The following is a 19,765-nucleotide window of genomic DNA, read 5'->3' on the forward strand; positions in this document are numbered from 1 at the left end:
GTAAGATTGGTAGATTGTCGGCTGAGGGGGTTGTCTTAGTTACTTTCTTGTTGCTGGGACATATACCAGACAATCCGAAGGTAATGGAAGAAAGGTTTATTGTACCTTGGTTTGTAGAGGTTTCCATCCACAATTAGCTGGTTCCATGACAGGAGGGCATGGCAGAGAGGAAATAGGCACGGCAAGGCAGGCAAAAAGCAGCAAGCAGCAAACCCTTTCTCTTTTTATTCCTACCAGGCAATAAGCCTATTAATTGGTGTCACCCAAACAAAGGGTGGGCCTTCTCATTACCTACCCCAGTAACTTACCCATGTAAGTCAATCAGTGGACTAACCCAGTTATCACATACCATTCATCCAGTATCACACACCCATGATCCAGCAAACTCCGCAAAACTGAAACTAAGGGTGCATGAGCCTCTAGCAGGACATCTAGACAGAAGCTATGACATAGGCTTAGAGGCAACGTTCAGAGATACAGTTTGGAAAACACAGTCTGAAATGTGTATCAGACACAGGCATAGTAGTAGAGATGGCTTTTAGCCAGCAGATATGTAAGTTTCAAACTATATAAATCTGTCTAGCCTACAGATATATCAGCTTCTTATTAGGATATGGAGTTGTTATGATGTAGATGATGCTGAAAGCCATGAGATGAACAAAAGAGTGCAAGAAAGATAAGAGGCTTGTCTAACTTCATCAAATGTACTAAAAACAAAAGATCCTGTGAAAATTAGTGTTTACTCAGGGCACAAATTGTGCTGCATTTCAAAACACTTAAAACACAAACCAGTGAGTATAAAAATGTTCTTTTAATCTTCTCAATACAGAATGAATACAATGAGGCCTTTGTAATGTGAAATTTATACCATAGTAACATTTAAGTCTGATTTTCCCCCCATGTTTGAGCCCCTATTTCCCAGTGTAATACCTAGCAGAGCGGAAACTTAGTAAATAATTACTGAACTTTATAAAATCAATGAAACAAATTTGTGCTAAAACGAAATTTTCAAGCCATGTTTCCCTTGACCAATAACAAAAAGAGACTGGGGATACTTTTGAGTATAAGTACACAAGTCCTAAAAGTTAAAAACATTCTTGGCAAGACCATTAAGTATATAGCTAATGGCTACACAATGAGTTACCTTTCTAGTTTTGTAATAAGCAAATAACCCAATAAACAAGGTGGTAGAGCCCCTGAGAAGGACTATGCTTTATATCATCTCACAAGCAGACAGCACTTTTTGTTTCTTTGTTTGGCTGCATCTCAGGTCTGGATGCCAGAACTATGATAAGTTTTTGGCATCCACAAGAAAAAGGATTTCAGGTAGAGCTCAGAAACACAAAGAAAAGCCCAGATCCTGATGGACTCATGGCTGAATTCTGTAAGAAACTTAGTGAAGATTTAATGCCAGTACTCTTCTTACTCTTCAATGAAATTGAAAGGGAAGCACATTCCCAGACACATTCCCAGAAGTAACTATTAGTCTGATACCAAAACCAGAGAAAGATCTAACCAAAAAGAACCACAGGCCAATCTCCCTAACGAACATAGAAGCAAAAATCTTCAATAAAACATTAGCAAACATATCACAGTAAATCATCAAGATAATACACCATAACCAAGTTGGATTCATTCAGGAATGCAGGGATGGTTCATTATATGCAAATCATTAAATTAATTCACCTCATCAACAAAGCCAAAGACAAAAATCACACTATAATCTCAATAGTTGCAGAAAAAGCTTTTGATAAAGTCCAACACTCATTCATGATACAAACCTACAGAAAATCGAAATAGATGGTCTCTACTTAAGTCTGATAAAACCCATCTATAACACACCAATAGCCAACATCATATTAAATGGGCAAAAACTGAAAGTTTTGTCTCTAAAATCAGCATTAAGACCAGGATGTCCATTACCACACTCCTGTTTAATATAATTCTGGAAACATTAGCCAGATCAATTAGATAAGAGAGAGAAATAAAAGCAATAAGGATAGGAAAGAAAGAAGTTAAATTATCATTATTTACAAATGCTATGATAGTCTATATAGAAAACCCCCAAAACTCCACCAAAACACTAAGTTAATAAGCAAATTCAGCAGCGTAGCTAGATACCAAGCAACACTCAAAAACCAGTAACATTGCTGGCAATAACACAAACAACAAACTCATTGAGAGAGAAATTATGGACATAACACTTCTCACAACAGCATCCAAAAAATGAAAGGATGTAAAAGATCCGTATTATGAAAATTACAGTACTCTGAAAAAAGCAATTGAATAGGATATCAGAAATGGAAAGCTATCCCTTGTTCACAGATAGGAAGAACCAACAATGTGACAATGGCCATACTCCCAAAAATGCTACAGCGATTTAATAGAATTTTCATCAAAATACCATTAGCATACCTCACAGATCGAGAGAAAACATTCCTAAAACTCTTTTGGAAACAGAAGAGACCTAGAATAGCAACAGCAATCCTAGGCAACAAAAGCAAGGCAGGAGACATTGCATTCTTAGACTTGAAATTATACTACAAAGCTACTGGCAAAAAAGAAACAAAAATAAAAACAAAAACAAAAACAAAACACCAAAAACAAACAGACCTGAGGATCAATGGAACAGATTAGAAGAAGCAGAAAAAATTCCAAACAGAAAAAATTCCAAGCAAACTCAGCCACCTTCTCTTTGACAAAGAGGTAAAAAAGGAACTGAAGAAAGATATTCTCTTTAACAAATGGAAAAACTGGCTCTCTATATGCTGAAGATGAAAACTAGACCCATCTCTATAAGCCTATACTAAACCAAAATTGAAATGCATCAAAGAACCAAATAATGAAACAGAAACAATAAATCTGCCTGAAGAGAGAATAGGCAGAACTCTTGAAAAAATAGGGTAAGGGAAAGATTTCATGAACGAAACCCTGGGATCTTATCCTGTTCAAAAGTTTTTGCACAACAACAACAAAAACCACCAACAGAGTGAAAAGACAACTCACACAGTGGGAAAAAATTTTGGTTAGCAGTCCTTCAGACAATGGACTTAAAATGAACTGAAAAAAATAGACCTTCCTGAATTTAAAGACCCAATTTAAAAATGGACATCTGAGATGAATACACACTTCTCAATGAAGAAATACAAATGACAAATAAATATATGAAAAAATGTTCCACATCACTGGTTGTTAGAGAAATGAAAATTAAAATAACACTGAATTTCCATCTCATCCCAGAAAGAATAGCTATCAAGAAATCAAACAATAAAAAATGCTGGAAGGGTTGTGGGGAAAAAGGAACCCTTTCCCACTGTCAGTGAGAATGTAGACTGGCACAACCAAATCAGTGTGGAGATTCCTCCAAAAACAATTGGAGATTGCATTCAATCCAGCTATTCTCCTTCTAGGTATTTTCCCGAAGACTTGAAAACATCACACCACAGTGACATATAAGCACCCACTTTTATAGCAGCACACACCACTCATAATAGCTAAATGTTGGAAATGCACATCAACCTAGGAATGGATTAATAAAGTTTTTTTTTACACGGTGGAGTACTCCTCAGCCATATAGAAGGGAAAACTTGAGACTGTTTTTATAGGTAATTGGATGCAACCTCAGACCACACTCATAAGCGAAATAAATCAAATGCACATGTGTAAACATCGTATTGTCTCTCTAGTGTAGTAAGCTGAAAGAGTAAGTAAGATAAAAAATGTACAACAGATATTGTGAAAGTGAAAAGAAACTGCTCAAAAGGAAAGAACAACTGGGATAGGGAAAAGGAGAAAAGCAAGAAGGGAAAAATTATATATATATATATATATATATAATATACACACTATTACAATGTATTACAATATACATATAAATATATTCAAGAGATGTAATTATACTACTGTTCTTTTTTTGTTCATCAAAAAGAACAGTTTGTGCTTTCACGGTTGATCATTTTTTATGCCTACATCTTGTAATCTGAACAAACTACTTTGATGGTAATAATATGCAATACATTATTAACCATTGTTAATCTACTATTTTATTTTGAAATTCTGTATCATTGTTTTGATTCTTTTTTGATTTGTCCAAAAGAGTCATGAATTCATAGCTGATCAATCCATTAGAAAATATGATAGTCCAAGGGAAGTCAATCAGCTGAAACAAGCAATAGGACCTAGGAAGCCAAACAAGAATTGTGGGGACAGTAAGAGAACACTGGAACTTTGGACACGCTTCAAACAGTATCAGAGACTGTAAAAGAGACTGAGCCAGGGCCTTCTTTCTCCAAACTGATACATGACCATGTATCTCAGTTAGCACTTTATTGCTTGCTGTCTTCCTTCCTCTGCCATCCCTTTTTTGTTGTTGTTTTGGCAGACACTGGGGATTGAATTTGGGGCCTTTGTACTGAGCTACACCCCTAGCTCTGTCTTAGTTTGAGACAATGTCTCACTAAGTTGCTATGGCTAGGCTTGACTTGTGATTCTCCTTCCTTGACCTGCCTGAGTGCTAGCGTTACAATTATATCCCCTATACCTGGCTCTCAGCTTACCAACTGCTCAAGCCTTCTGAAGTAGGAATGAATGGATCCCTGAACCATCTGTGAGTAAGCCAGGTGAATGGACTTTGTTTAGGCTTTGTTCAATTGCTTCAGAATGTAAATGATGGTAGCCTTCAAAGTCTGTTTGAGAAAACTTCAAATCTCCATTATGTTCCAGATTAAAGTCAAGGTAGAGTATCCTGAGAGTGTCACAAAAAGAGTTAAAAGCTTGCTTTCATTTGCAAGATCCTCTTTGTAAAGCAGGGTTTTCTTTGGTGACAACCAAAACAACATTATGGAGTACACTGACATAAACCACACACTTAAGGTGTCACTGTGTCCCATCAACCCTAGATGGGATTGCCAAGTTGCAAGAAAACAAGCTCAAAATTCCCTCTGATTCTGTACTATGGTGAGTGTGCAATTATTTCATATTACAACATAATAATAACAGTAATAAGGTGCACAATACGTGTAATATACTGAATCATACTCCCAGTGCCAAAAAGGTTGGAGACCTCTGATATAGAGTATTTATAATTCTTAAAGCTAGATGATGATTAAATACACGTACAATACTCTTCTGTCTTCTTTGCTTAAAAATTTCATAAGTTTTTAAAAGACCCTACTATTTGATACATAATAAGAATTATTTTTCTTCTTAAATTTATAACACTAGTGAAAAAATTTTAAATGCAACAAAAAAAATCATGTAACTATTTAACTTATTATGAATTCATACAAATTGGGGAATTCAAATTCCAAGGTGAGGACAATAAAAATAACAAAGACTTATTTACTACAGTCACTAATTTTTCCATATTTCTAATATAATTGACTTACAACTTCTTGACAATTTGGTCTTAATCTGCAGAGCATTATGAAATGAATACTAATTAAAAAGTAAATAAAATTCCATAATTCTTAGGCAGCTGAAAACAAGTGTTTCACATTTTTGTGTGACTCACCTGCTGTAAAATCTTCGGTCAGATCAATAAACGCATGAGAATGTGGAATTCGCATTTTTCTTTTGGTAGACAATGCAGGATGCCATGATAAATTTCTAAAATGTAAAATAAAAAAATTTTCTTAAGATAATATGAAATACATATTTCAAATTACAAAGACAAAGCTGGACGACTGTGTATCAATACAATGGAGTATTATTTAGTCATAAAAGGCATGAAACACTGATACATGGTAGAGATAAACCTTTAAAAATGTTCTATGAACAAAGCACATCCAAAATGTTATAAGCTTTATAATTCCATTTATATGAAATATTCATAGTAGGCAAGTACATAGAGAATACAGGGGAACAAATAGATTAGTGGTTGCCAGGGGCTTGTAGCAGGGAGCAAGTGACAACAGCAGCTTAATGGGGTAGGGCTTCCTTTTGAAAGCATGAAGCAGTATTAGAACTAAATAGAGCCGATAGTTACACAACATTATGTCTTAGATACACTACATTGTACACTTTATTAATGTGCACATTAAAATCTGTAACAAATAAAACACTTTTGATATTCCAACTTCACCTCATTAAAAAGAAACCAACAGAGCTGAGTTTCCATGTATCCTTCATTCAGGTTCACCTAGTATTAACGTTTAATATGATTGCAGTATAATTACCCAAATTAGAACACACTGTTAACACTGGTAGACTAAAGTAAGGAAGGAAGAACAAGCTTGTATCATCCCTTTACAGCTCCCGGGCAGGCGAGAACTCCAGACTTTAAGGCATTTCCATCTATGAAGATATCCTAAAATCAGCTTCTTCAAAAAGCTCTCTTTCTATTTTCCTATGAAACTTTTCTCTTTGAATAGCATTTTGGTTGGCATTAAATTTACTGGAAGAATTTTCTCTTTGATCCTCCAAAACTCCACAAACTCTGACCCAAGATACTTAGATCTACAATGCTTAAGGAGACCCTAACTTCCTTATTTCCTATTCTCTAGTTCAGTTGAAAGTAATCATTCCATCCTAAGTACTATGTTCCCTCCAATATGGAACCACAGATAGGTCATCTTCAAAAAGAAATGTGAGGTTATTTAAGTCCAATGTAATTGTCCACACAGTATGCAACTGACTGGACAGGAAACAAAATCTTATTTGTGAATTTGATTTTGTGTCTTTGTGAACAGAGACGCAATGGGCTGAAATCAACTCCTACTTATCACAGAATCCACGCCTAGAGGCAAGAAAATCCAGTCCTTCCCTACCGCTGTTTTCCTTCCTAGTCCCTTTGAACACTGTAGTGTGTATTAATTATAATCTTGCTTTCTCGAACATTTAAAATCAATATTCGAGTTCTTCACAATATTTAAAGTTTTATACTTTTTGCTATGCTCTTCTTTATACTCATCACTTACGCGACTGTAGCTGACTCTCACTTTATTCATACACAGCTACTCTGATCACAATGGAAGCAACAGCAGAGGTGAAAAAGCAGGCAGTTCTAAGCCATATTAAATTTATTCATTGACATTTTTGAACTTCTGTCAGAAAATTTCAATTAGTATTTCCCCCACAGAAAACACAATTATAGCAAGGTGTTCTAATTTGTGAGTATTATTACCCTTAATCTCAAAAAACAGCATATATCAAAGGCTGACTTTATAAAAGCAATTAATGTCAACTTTCACTTTTGGTTGCCTATGGTAACTACTTTCTGAAATAACTATTATCTTGTCCAATTTTCAATGATTAGCTTGTACTGAGCTGTTACTATTCAGGTAATGGTGGCTAGTAGGACATGGGATTGGTGTGAAGAGTCTGTCCACTGATTTTCTAACTTTTTTTAGGCTCAGATATGCTCTAAAAAATTCTTGAAAACATAAGCCTAACACATTTAATCTTTGGTTCTGTTAGCCATATTAAACTTTTAAAGTAAAATGATTACTTTAAAACACCAGTGAAATATAAATAAAATATTCAATCATCACTGGTCATCATTCACAAATAAAAAATCTGGAAAACCAAAAAAATGCAGTAACAAGGTCTTCCTTAATATCTAGATATTATATATCTTTTTTTAATCTTTGAACTTATACATCCATTTGTTTTTCTTAAGAGAATTTTATCATACATAAAATGTTTTCTATATCTAAAATCATTTCACTGATGACTCTAGCGTAATTCTTGTAATTGCCTGTAAAGTAAACTGGAAAGTAAATTGTTATTTATGTTGGTTCTCTTCATAGATCTCAGTGTTTAAAAAAAACTCTTTGAAATTAATTTATTCTAACTATTAGTAGACAATGGAATGAAACATATGCTTTAGTTTGGTAACTTATTAAACCAAAGGAAAAATTTTTATTAGAAATGCCTTTTAAAAGGGATGAAGCTTTAAAGATATTTATTCTTAAAAATGTCTTACTGCATCAATGAAACAGAATTCACCAAAAATCTATTCTTAATTTTCACTTTTTATAGATATAAATGGTAAGGCATCTTTTTGTAAGTAGGGAAATTAATATGGATAGTTACAGAATGACTCCCAACTCTTTGAACTCCTTTGCAGTCAAGTTTTAAAAAGACAGCATAATTATTGATCACCAAAAATAATTTATAATGTGGTATCAATTAGGTCTTCCTTCAAGCTGTTGACAGTAACTGGAAATAAGGTTTATAATCAAAGGTCTTACCACAGATTTATCCAACTACTAGCTATGCCAATTGCTTTTTATTTAGAGAAAACTTATTTAACCAGATCTACCAAAAAACAAATTGGGGAATCTTTTTATTGCATCTTTGGCAATATTACATATGCATATACTTTTAATAAAATGTTTCTATTATTATATTAAGAATATTTTCATCAGACCCCTCCTGAAATTTTAATACAAGAAATTATCCTTAAATTTTTACATGTGGTAAGTGTGTTATACTATAACTATGGATATGTTACAATTTTTTTAAATCCTTACTTTCTAGAGACATAAATACATATTTGTACATTAAAGATGCTGGGAAATTGACACAAGGTGTGGAGAAAATCAGTGGTCATGAATTAGTGGTTGGTTAGGCTAGGTAAAAGGAACATCACATACAAATTTATTGTTTCATTCTCACTACCTTTATAATTGTTTGAAATTTTCCATAACAGAGTTAAAAATAAAAACAAATTTAGAGTTACTGATTTATCTTACTTTTTAGGGAAAAAAACTGACCACATAACCAAATCAGAAAAGCCAGACCTTACTGTCAAATCAATTTCCAAAGGAAAGTCATCTTTTTTGCCTCAAAATCTTTTGCTCAAATTTGTGATCCTCCTGCCTTAGCCACTCAGAATACTGGGAAGATTCAGGTATGTACCACCACACCTGGCTGAGGACAAGCCCTTACCAGACATGCAGCTTCTGCTGCAGTTTTGAAAATGCTCCTTAGAAAAGTCATCATACTGAGAAAAATTTTGAAAATCAAATTCAAGTCCCAGATCTATTTATATAAATTATGAGCTAGTTATAGTCACTTAACCTTTGAATTAATCTCTATCTACTACCGTTTCTCACACAAATAATCTACTAAGGGAAAACAAAAAACAACCAATGAGAGAACTGATGTAAAGTATCAACCGATTCCAATTAAAAATTTCTAAAAACAAAAGGGCTCAAAATTCTTTTTCTTTTCTCCCTTTTTTAAAATCTAACTCTGAGCTTCAGGGGACATATTGTATACATGTATTAAAACATAAATATACACAACTATGTGTCATTTAAATATTTAAACAAATCAACAGAAAAAAGTATGTTGCCTTCTGTGCCACTAATATTACATTCAAAAATTTGATGCAACCACTTGTGAAGTAAAACAGATATGCTAATATATTTTTGACATACTTAAGTTAATACCACCAAGTATACAATGTGAGCCTGACCCGGAAATGTGTTTGAGTTCAGTACATGCTTCATAACAAACATAAACCTCTTACTGGCCAGGTAGCAAAGACAGAGGGAGGGTCAGGCTCCTCATGTCACTGAAGGACACAGCCCAAGGACCTAACTTCCCACTTCCCAAAGATTCCACCACCTCCCAGGGCATCCACCTCCCAGCACTAAAATAATATTCTGAATGCATATATAGTATCAGTTTTAAATACCTTTTCATAGAAAATGCTCATCAGTGATGACCTCACATTACTGCAGAAGCTGCTGTAACACTTAATAGCTAGGTGTTCTCTCTGAGCATTGTGGTACACTATCACATGAATCAAGTCATCACAAAGTGAATTTAAAGAGCAAACTGAAGCTTTGCCTTTGATCACTTAACACTTTCAATTATCTCCTGTACCTCAGCAGCTTCACCACATTCCCTATCCCTGTCAGGTGACCAGTACTCCACCAATGAGAAGGGATTCCACCACTTATTACCACTGCCTGTGAGATGACCATATTCACGTTTACTTCAGCCAAAGTGGCTGTGCCAGATTTAACTGAGGGCAATCTCCTATTTTCGCATACATACTGGGCCAGGTTATAATCATAGGCTTTCTAGCACAATTCTTTAGAAGGATTGAGCACTCTAAAATCACCAAAAATTTCCCATAAATCCAAGTTGCTGAGCAAATTTAATTAAGATGAGCCTGGCTGGCATTCCAATAAAGCATGATACCGAAGTTGCAAAAGTTGATTTCTGGATAAACCTGGTGAGTTAAGAGTTCTTAAAGATTAGGTAGCTATCCAAGGTTATGGGACTAGTTTAAAATCCTAATAGTTTTTCACACACACACACACACACACACACACACACACACACACACACACTTACTCTTGCATATGTCTATGTGCTGCCGGCCCATAGCAGCAACCCTGTGGCACTCCTGGGAGGTGGTGTAATCTTTGGGAGGTGGGAAGTTAGGTCACTGGGCTGTGCCCTTCAGCAGACATGAGGAGCCTGACCCTCCCTCTGTCTTTGCTTCCTGGCCAGTAAGAGGTAAACTGATTTCCTTTGCCATATACTCCCTGCCACGATGCTCTGACTTAACATTGCTGTAAAAATAACAATGGCAACCAATTATGTCTTAAAACCTCTGCAACTATGAGCAAGCATGAACTTTCTCTCCTTTTAAATTTACTATCTCATGTATTTTGCATTAGTGACAAAAAACTGACGAACATAAAGTCTAAAAGTACTTTTGTAGATCATTAACGTAGCAATGTTTGCCCCTAAAGGGACAAATTCATTCTCCAGTTGTCTGAATAAGGATAATTCTAGGCTACAGTCATCCTAACAATGAAATTAACAGAAATTCTGCTATGTGAAGTGGTGGTGTAGGGTATTAAGCTAGGCACACCCCTTAGTCCTGGCCCTGTGGGAAGCTGAGACTGAAGGATTGATAGTTTGAGCCCGGTGCAGGCATCTTTCAAGTTTGTAAGATTCCGCCACAAAATAAAAAACAAAAAATTTAAAATTGGTTGGAGATGTAACTCAGTATGAAGGCTCTGGGTTTAATGCCCAGTACCACTTAAAAAAAAGTTAAGAGGGCCAGGGATATATAGCTCAGCAGCACAGTGCCTGCCTGGCAAGCACAAGGTTGTAAGTTCAATTCCTGGTATCAAAAAAGAGAAAAGTTTGGTATAGGGAAGTGCAATCAGGACCTTGTATATGCTAAACATGCATTCTATTACTAAACTATACCCCAACTCCCTAGAGAAATTATTTTCTGTGATTTCTTATAAATTCATTGTTGAAACTGGCATCAGGACCAATCTTGGGTTCAAACTTGTCATTTAGATTAAGGTTAGCTATTAGTGTAACTGAAGTTTAAATGAGGGATATTGCAAAATAATTGTATTACTATAGTATCTTGGAGTACACATGTAAATAATATAAAGTATAAGGGAACATGACTTTATGCAGAGTATGTTCTAAACTATACTTCTTAAGTATTAGAAAAAGTCTAATGAAAGAATTCAGAATAATAAATAAGCTATAAAACTGTTGTATGAGATTCTAAATAGTTTTCTGGTACATTAAGTATAAATTTCATAAAGATATTAGAATTTTATTTCCTAAATATCAAAATAGGTATTTATAAGTTTTAATTTCCAAAGGTCAAACTGTATCAGATTAAAGACCTGTAATGCTGTCTGTGACTACATTGAAAGTTACCCTGAAATAAACCAGGCCAGTGGTCACCACTTCACTCTGTTCAATCCTATGTCTGCCTTTGAATAAAGGAAGAGGTTTCCTGAGTATTTACAGTTTGCTGAGTAGGAGTGGCATAGATTATGAGTTCTCTTTTCCCTTCTCATGCTCAGTTTGTCCGTAGACATAGGCACAAGGCATGCCAGGGCCTGCTTCCAATTTGTCTCTAAGGTAGCACTTGATCTTAAATATTTTGCCACATGGCAGTTTGGGTAGTGGTTTCTCACTGGAGATTCACAATAATTCAAAGTTCAGTATACTAGCATCAAAATTTTCATACTTTTTATGAACAACTTTTAGAAAAAATGACATGTGACAGTTTCTCTTTAGAATATCTTAAATTTTGACAATCATCTGTGAGCCTGTGACTCACATGTCAAAAACTAATCATAAAAACATAGTAGTTCTCCAAAGCATAAATTCAACAGATTGTCACGCAGTTGAGTAAGATAGACTTTTAGGTGGTTCTCGGCATCTCCTCAAGAACCATAAAAGTAAATGTTTTCTATACACATCAACTAACTCCTGTCTAGTCAGCAGAATTTTAAAAACTTAACCAAATTGATGTAATTATATGAAAAGAATCTTGAGATTTTGAAATCTTCTATTAGGCAGATAGGAATTATAGTGGGGATATTTGAAATGTGAAATTCCAGGCAGTTTTTCTGACAAATAGTATAACTGGATAATAAAAAACACTTTGCACAAATTTTCAGAGCTTAGAGAACTGGTTACATTTTCCAGACAATTATTTATTAGTTACTGAAAAAATGAAAGCTTATCAATTAAAGTAGCTATCAATCTAGGAACTACTAATTAGCTACCAATCTAAAAACTAATAAGACTAAGGTGGATCCAATCAAGATTGAAGTATCCATCCTATTTAATTTAAAAGAAATATTCCCAATTTCAGAAATATCTAGCAAATCAACTTTTATATAGACATGAAAAGTCTTTATCTCTAATATCCAGGCGCATAGAAGCACTAAGCAAGTTCTAGTCACAACTGTTAACCCAATGCTTCAAAAAACTGTTTTAAAAATAAGGATTTCTAAAGAGCTGTTTTTTCTCTGATGGCTGATACAGTCAGTTCACAGAGATATGTAATACCTGCAGCAACAGCAGCAGCCACAACTTATACAATTAATTACATGATTTTAACCATACTTGCTACTCACCCTCCTAGCAGTATCTGTGGCTGGCTAGATTCATTTGTGACACCAAATACATCAGGAATTAGGTCCCCATTGAAGCTGAAAAGAAAACATTAAAAACAGTAAGAAAGTTTTTTTTTTTTTTTAATTAAAATATCACTCCTAACTTAAAGCCTATACTTTTGGGAAAAATGGTAGACACTACAATGTTCATCAGTATCTAGACATAGTACCTCTGTTGCCTCATAGCTACAGCTCCATTTCTTGAACTGGGCCATGGTCCTCACTGGGCCTGCTGTGGTGATGCTGAGCACATGTGTCTGAGACGGCCCAGTTGGGAAGCCAGCAGGGCAGCTTGCAGCCCACTTTCTGAGCAACAGCAGAGAAGAGCCCTGAGCTGGCCCAAATGGAACAATAAGCAGGAAAAAAACATTTGTTGTAAGATTTTGGGATTGTCTCTAACCTGTGGGACAAAGAGACAGCACTAATTCTTAGAAATTTAATTCAAAACCAGGACCTAATTTGTTTGTTAAAATGGACTGACGAGCAATAACCTACAAAATTTAATTCCTAGCTGGTATAAAAAATTTGTGCTGGTTATTAATTATCCCAGCAACACTTAAAAAATATATAACTATTTAAAATTATCAAGCTGAGCACTCTTAAAAAGATTAACTTATGAATTTATAGTTCAGACTTCTGGTAGCCACTGACCCACTGAGATTATGATATTAATAATCATAAGATAAGCATGACTGAAAATATCTGTTGATCAAGCACTGAGTTAACTGAAAACAAAAACACAAATCTTCCTTTTTTTCAACACAATGAATTTCATTTTTTTTCTTTCTGCCAGCACAGCAGACATACACAATGAAGAATACAGGCCCCTCTTAGCTTTAGGGTATGAATTCAGTGGTACAGTCCTTAGCAATGTGGATTCCTATGTAAAAGACTTTTATTTTATGTTCATACATTTAATTCATTTCCAGGGAAGTACACATACTTACTCCATAATTAGTGGTTGATCTTGAAAAGTCCTATTGAGTATGGTCATATTGTTAGGGTCTATAAAGTGAGAATATATATAAATCAGCAGGCATTTCAGATTATTTTTGATACCTACCTTGAGCAAAATATTCTTTTATTGTTTATAAGATTCATACCTAATTTATTTCAACTGTTGTCATTAATGAGAGATTAGTTCAATACAAAGATCAAATATTGACAGAACTTATTCTCTAGTGAAGACCAACATGACAAATTCCTGTGGAGTTTTCCATCTAAGTATCTTTTGTCTGAGTCTTCTTCATATACACTTAGCATTTAAAAAGTGACAACCAGCCTTTAGTGAAACAGAAACCAATATAAGCAAAATTGCCCAACTCTACCACATCCATTCTCATACACAAGAGGCAATGTGTACATGTTATGCCTTTTAAAAATATATATTGCTGGAACATAAAGTACTGTGATAATTGATGGTATTTCCAAATGTGACCACACAATTGCAACCCTGACACTGCTTTGGACTCTGGCATTGTGAACAAAATTGTCCATTTAGGTATCATTAATTAGCTTTTCAGACAAAACTTAAAGATCACAGGTGAATACAGCAGACTGACACTCAACTTCGGCTTCAAATTTTTGTATTTTTCTGTACAGAGCATAAACCAAAGCATTTTGTAGATATCCTTGCATCTGTATTACTAAAGGAAAGCCAAGCCTTGCCAATCAGATATACTATGAGTTCTAAAATGCAAAAATGAGGCAAAGGCTTGTGCATCTACTTTTTCACTGAACTTCAACATGTTAGGAGGCCAGGAACATTATGCTTTTGAGAACAATGACAGGCATGCAGAATTACTCTGACAGCTGCTGTGCAAATGCCCACTTCACAGTTCAGAGACAGCAGCTTCACTGATGACACTAGAGATTGTTCTCAAAAGCTCAACTGCAAAGAGTTTCATCTTTCACCAATCTAACAAAGTTATAAGCCATTAAAACCCTTTAAGAAATCTTTCCTTAAACTAACAGTAGATTTTATCCTCTAGAACTGATCCTAACCTGGTTCTGCGTTGAAGAAAAAAATCAAAAACAAAACTTTTTATGATTACTAACACCTAAGAACAGCATTTTGAACTAATTTCAGAATACTATTTTTGTTTTATTTTCCTGACTATCAGACATTCCTACATTTTTCATTAGACAACTAATAATACATATTAAAAATGTCTAAAACATATTCACCTAATGTTTGATTCTGTCCCCAGAAGATAACAGCTCCCAATTCACTGCTTGCATGATTTTGAGGAAAATATGTTAGAAGGACATCCATTTGTGAATCGCCATCATAATCCCCAGGGACCACACTTGTTATCAATGCACTATAATTCCTAAGGAAAAAAGATTTTAAAATGATCAAAGAAGTTATTTTATAAAGGAACACCACTATATTTCACCATACATATTTTTAATAATGAAATGCAGTATTTTACAAAACTGAATAATCTTACTCTCTTTTTATCATCTGATTGCCTTTCATGTATTAGATCACTCTGGTCTACAGAGTTTCAAAGTGAACACAAGGAAGGATCCATCCTGTTTCTCAGGAGCTACTGCTATTCCCCATTCCCCTAATCCTATTCCCCATTTCTTTTCTCCAATAAATTTTCCTGCTCTTAAAAAAACAAAAAATTGATTTATGTTTAAGTATTGGATAATATGTTCTATCTTTTGTCAAAGATGCAAAGACATTTAGACAGTGTTATTTAAAAATGGGGGGATGCCAGGTATAGATGCACATGCCTATAATCCCAGCCATCAGTGAGGCTAAGGCAGGAGGATCACAAGTTTGAGGCCAGCTGGCCTACAAAGTGAGTTCAAGGCCAAGGCCAGTCTGAACTACAGAGTGAGACCCTGTCTCAAAAAAAAAAAAAGGGAGGGGTAATGATAGAGTAGTAAAGATTATCTCAGAATTTATCAGTTATTATTTATAAAATATGTAATTTGAATTTAATGTAAATTAAAATTTATAGGAAACTGTATCATTTTATTTCTGAAAGCTAGACCAGATACACAATAGATATTTTTACGTCTACCCAAGTATATGCCTAATTTTATATTTTAATAGTTCCAAAATTATTTATATTTTCTTTCAAAACATCTAGTCATAATGGTGCCTGAGTGACTCAAACAAAAAATAGGACTTGTATTTTTATTTAATTCTATTTAGAGCAAATGGCAAGACAGCAAGCTTTCAGTCAGGCTGTGGATAATTATCTTCTAAATGCATCAGTGGCAGTCCCTTATCTTTTTTACTCCGCAAAACAAGAACCAAGTGGTTTATTTACGGAAAGTCTTGGGCAATATGGGTTTAAGTAATAACAGAGGGTAAGATTTTGGCCTTAAGCTTAAAACAGGGAGTCAATGAAAAGTATAAAAAATTAACAGTTTGACCCTTGATTCTACCTCTATTCCTTAAATGTCAACCAAGTAAGAATAGAACAAGCAAGAGACAGGAGTCCAGCCAAGAAATTAGTTCGTCAGTGACTGAAATATGAATAGTCACCAGCTTTTTGAAGAAAACTAAATGTTACAGGCAGTCAAAATAAATAACAACCTGAAGAAACCATAGCTAAAGAAAAAAAAAAAACATTTCAAAATTACACAAGACTAAATAATAAAGTATGTTCATAAAAACAGAAGAGCAAGCTAAGAAAAAACAACAGTAAGAGGAAAAAAAAACCTTTGAATTTAAAACAATAGATAATAAAAAGTTTAACAGAAAGCTTAGAAGATGAAGTTGAGAGCTCCTGGAACACAAAACAACACAAAAAGCAACATGCCAAAAACAAAGGGGGACAGCATAAATAATTTAAAGGACAGACAGAATACATGTTTTATAAATAGGAAAGAGACAGATGAACAGAGGAGGGAGGCAGAGAAGAAGCAAGAGGAGTTGTAATGTGTAATGTATATGTAACAACTTACTATGTAAAATATACCAATATAAAAAAAAGTACCAATAAAAATTTTAAAAATTACAAGCAAATACCTAAAAACATAAGCCAAACAAGATAAAGGACCAGGGGCTACTCTGTAGATTAATAACCAAGTGGTATGATTCTTAAAAATGAGACAACAAAAAATGATCAAAGAAACAATGTAACAATACTTTAGAAAGCCTAAAAGGACAGAGGCCTCCAGTCTAAAAGGGGTCCATATAGTAATGTTCAGTGTAACACATGAACACAAGTTACACCAAAGCACATCTCCATGAAATTTGAGAAAAAGAACAGAGACTCTTAACAGTTTCAAAATTAAAAATGCAACAAGTAAGATAAAAACAATTCACATAGAATTAATCAAAATAAAACAACTGGTAATTTGTTTTAACTTACCAGATCTCAAGCCCTTTGTATCCTATATAGTTCCAAGAAAAAGCACTCCTTAACAGTTGATTATTTCTATTATGCAACGTTTATTCTTTTTAATTTTTCCCCCATTCTAAAATTTGTTGTCACCCAGTATACATACAATTATTTCCTCAAGGTTTATAAATTTTAAATTTGTTCATTGATTTATAACTTTTCTCTCACTGTTATAATTCAAAGCCAATATTTTTTTCAGCATGTGTTTGAGTTTAAATTAAATACTGCATAGTATGAGCCCTAACTAACTCATAATTTGGGGAGGCACTAGGGATGTTGATCCCCTAGTTCCTTTTTAATTCTTTGAGACAGGGTCTTGCTAAATTGTCAAGTTGCCCAGCTTAGCTTGGACTTGTGAACTTTCAGCCTCAGCCTTCCAGAGTACTTAGATTTAGGTGCACAATACTACACTTGGCTCCCACACATGAGTTTTTACGACAGTTTCCTAATTAGGCCCTGATTGTCTACATAGCAATTCATCTTTTACATGGTTAGCTGGTCAATCAATTTAAATATTATTTTCATCATCTTTTCTACATAAAAACCTATAATACCCTTCCTCCCATGGGACTGAGTTCACTCCATATTTATGATGGATCCTATTCGGCTGTGCTCCCATTAACCCAAACCACAACATTCCAAATGTATCTTCCTCCTCTGCAGGACAAAGTCTTTTGCCCTTGTATTCATAGTATGCCTTTTTATTGTGATCTCTTACAAATACTGTGTCCCTCACATTTGAACATCTTCACCTAAATTTTATTCACACTATGGTCAAGCTCGAATCTATGATGGTCTGGCAGTTGCTCCTTTAGCTTTACTCAACTTTTGCATTCTGTTACATGGAAACTGTGTTAACTCATAATTGTGGGATGGGGGACTACTATTTGAGACATTTTTAAAAATTCAGATAATTTCAAATGCTTGATTTGAACTCCTTTAAAACTAAAACATTTATTATCTATTGCCAACTAAAAAATTAGAACAGAAGTCAGTGATACTTTCCCCACTGAAAACTACACATTCTTTTCCCTAGTATGCACAACACGCCCAGCACCATGAGCCTTTTATGAGTGAACCACTCTCCCATTCACAGTCAGCATGAAGGACATTTCCCAGCATCTTCAGGAAAGCATAAAGGATCAGAAGGGAATGAAAGGTGCTTATATTGTAACAGACCTGCTTCTACTCAAATTTTGTTTACAGGAAATTCTTTTTCAATTTTGGTACTTATGCTATTTTTCCCAATAAATTGCTTGTTAGTCATTTTGTGTCACAACATTACAAGGCAGTAGTAAGACTCATTACAAAAACAATCCACCTATCTAAGTGTATCATTACTTTTTTGAACGCAGGATCTTGTACTTGCCAGGCAGGTTCTGTGCCACTGAGCTATATCCCTGGCCCCCTACTATATTATTACATTGAAGACTACTATTAAAAAAAATTTCTTGCACTTACAAAGATATCTTTACTTTAGGTTTAAAATAGGGTGCATTCTGGTCTGCCAAAAAGACGATTAAATCATTTCCTAAAAGAAAGAAATACAACATATTAGAAAAATGTTTCCTGATAAGACATCAGCATCCAAACAGTTGTTATAAACTTTCTGGGAACTATGCTCTACAAGAAAATTCTTGCTCTATTTCAGAACATCTGCCTCTCAAAGTTGATTCCACCTATCTAATGGAATGAGTATCTAAAACAAGTTTAATGTTTAAACAAACAGAGGAAAGATAACCACAGAAAAACACAGTTGATCAAGACAAAAGGAAGACAATGTATGTGCCAAAAGTCTGATTGGTGGGACTTAAAAGAACTACATAAAAAACATGTCTTAAAACTCGACTATATTATAGAAGGCACAAGATCTTGAGTTCAAACCATAGTATTTTCCTTCAACAAAAACAAACAAAAAATTACAATATATTTTACTATATATATAGCTTCGTGTTTTCCAACCCCGACCTTGCTACCACTTGTAAGGCTATTTAATTCACCAGACAGATTCATCACCCCTAGGATACAGGACCTCTCACAGTAGGATTCTAACAAGGCACCAGGAAATGATCAAACAATGTAAGCACAAAGAGCTGATCCCTCTTAAGAATGTATTTCTATGTTTCCTATGAAATTATCTTCTGGGTTCATGCTTTATTGAAGCTGAACTAACATTCACTAGGACAGACTTTTTAAATAGTTTTTAATCAAACACAGGTTATCTGTGAAATCAAGGAGCAGGTCTATTCAGTTTAGATGATGTAAACTCAAGTCCCGCTCAACGTACCCTTCTTCCAATATTGAATATCATTAAAATGTGGGAAAAATATTCAGAGGTCACAAGAAACTCTGAGATTCTCAAAAAGTCAGGCTCTGGATCCTGTTCATCAAATTCTGCAGCAGCTGTTCACTTCCTCCTTTCAGTTTTGACCTTTAAGCAATAGATGCTTTTGTGTGTACTGAAGAATGCTAAGATCCCCCTAA

General features: G+C 34.5%; 1 protein-coding gene across 1 annotated transcript in view; it reads right to left on the reverse strand.

Moving 5' to 3' along the window:
• Positions 1-19,765, reverse strand: part of Itfg1 (integrin alpha FG-GAP repeat containing 1) — a 225,653-nt gene that overhangs the window by 204,704 nt on the left and 1,184 nt on the right. The window contains exons 2-6 of the mRNA XM_063249304.1: positions 18,743-18,812; positions 15,099-15,244; positions 13,859-13,916; positions 12,873-12,947; positions 5,513-5,607 (exon numbers count right to left, since the gene is read on the reverse strand). Of these exons, the coding sequence (XP_063105374.1) occupies positions 5,513-5,607; positions 12,873-12,947; positions 13,859-13,916; positions 15,099-15,244; positions 18,743-18,812 (444 nt within the window). The remainder of the gene's footprint in view (positions 1-5,512; positions 5,608-12,872; positions 12,948-13,858; positions 13,917-15,098; positions 15,245-18,742; positions 18,813-19,765) is intronic.

Source organism: Cavia porcellus, unplaced genomic scaffold, assembly GCF_034190915.1.
Source record: "Cavia porcellus strain 051 isolate PalLab524CR breed Dunkin Hartley unplaced genomic scaffold, mCavPor4.1 scaffold_5, whole genome shotgun sequence".
Lineage (NCBI taxonomy): Eukaryota > Metazoa > Chordata > Mammalia > Rodentia > Caviidae > Cavia > Cavia porcellus.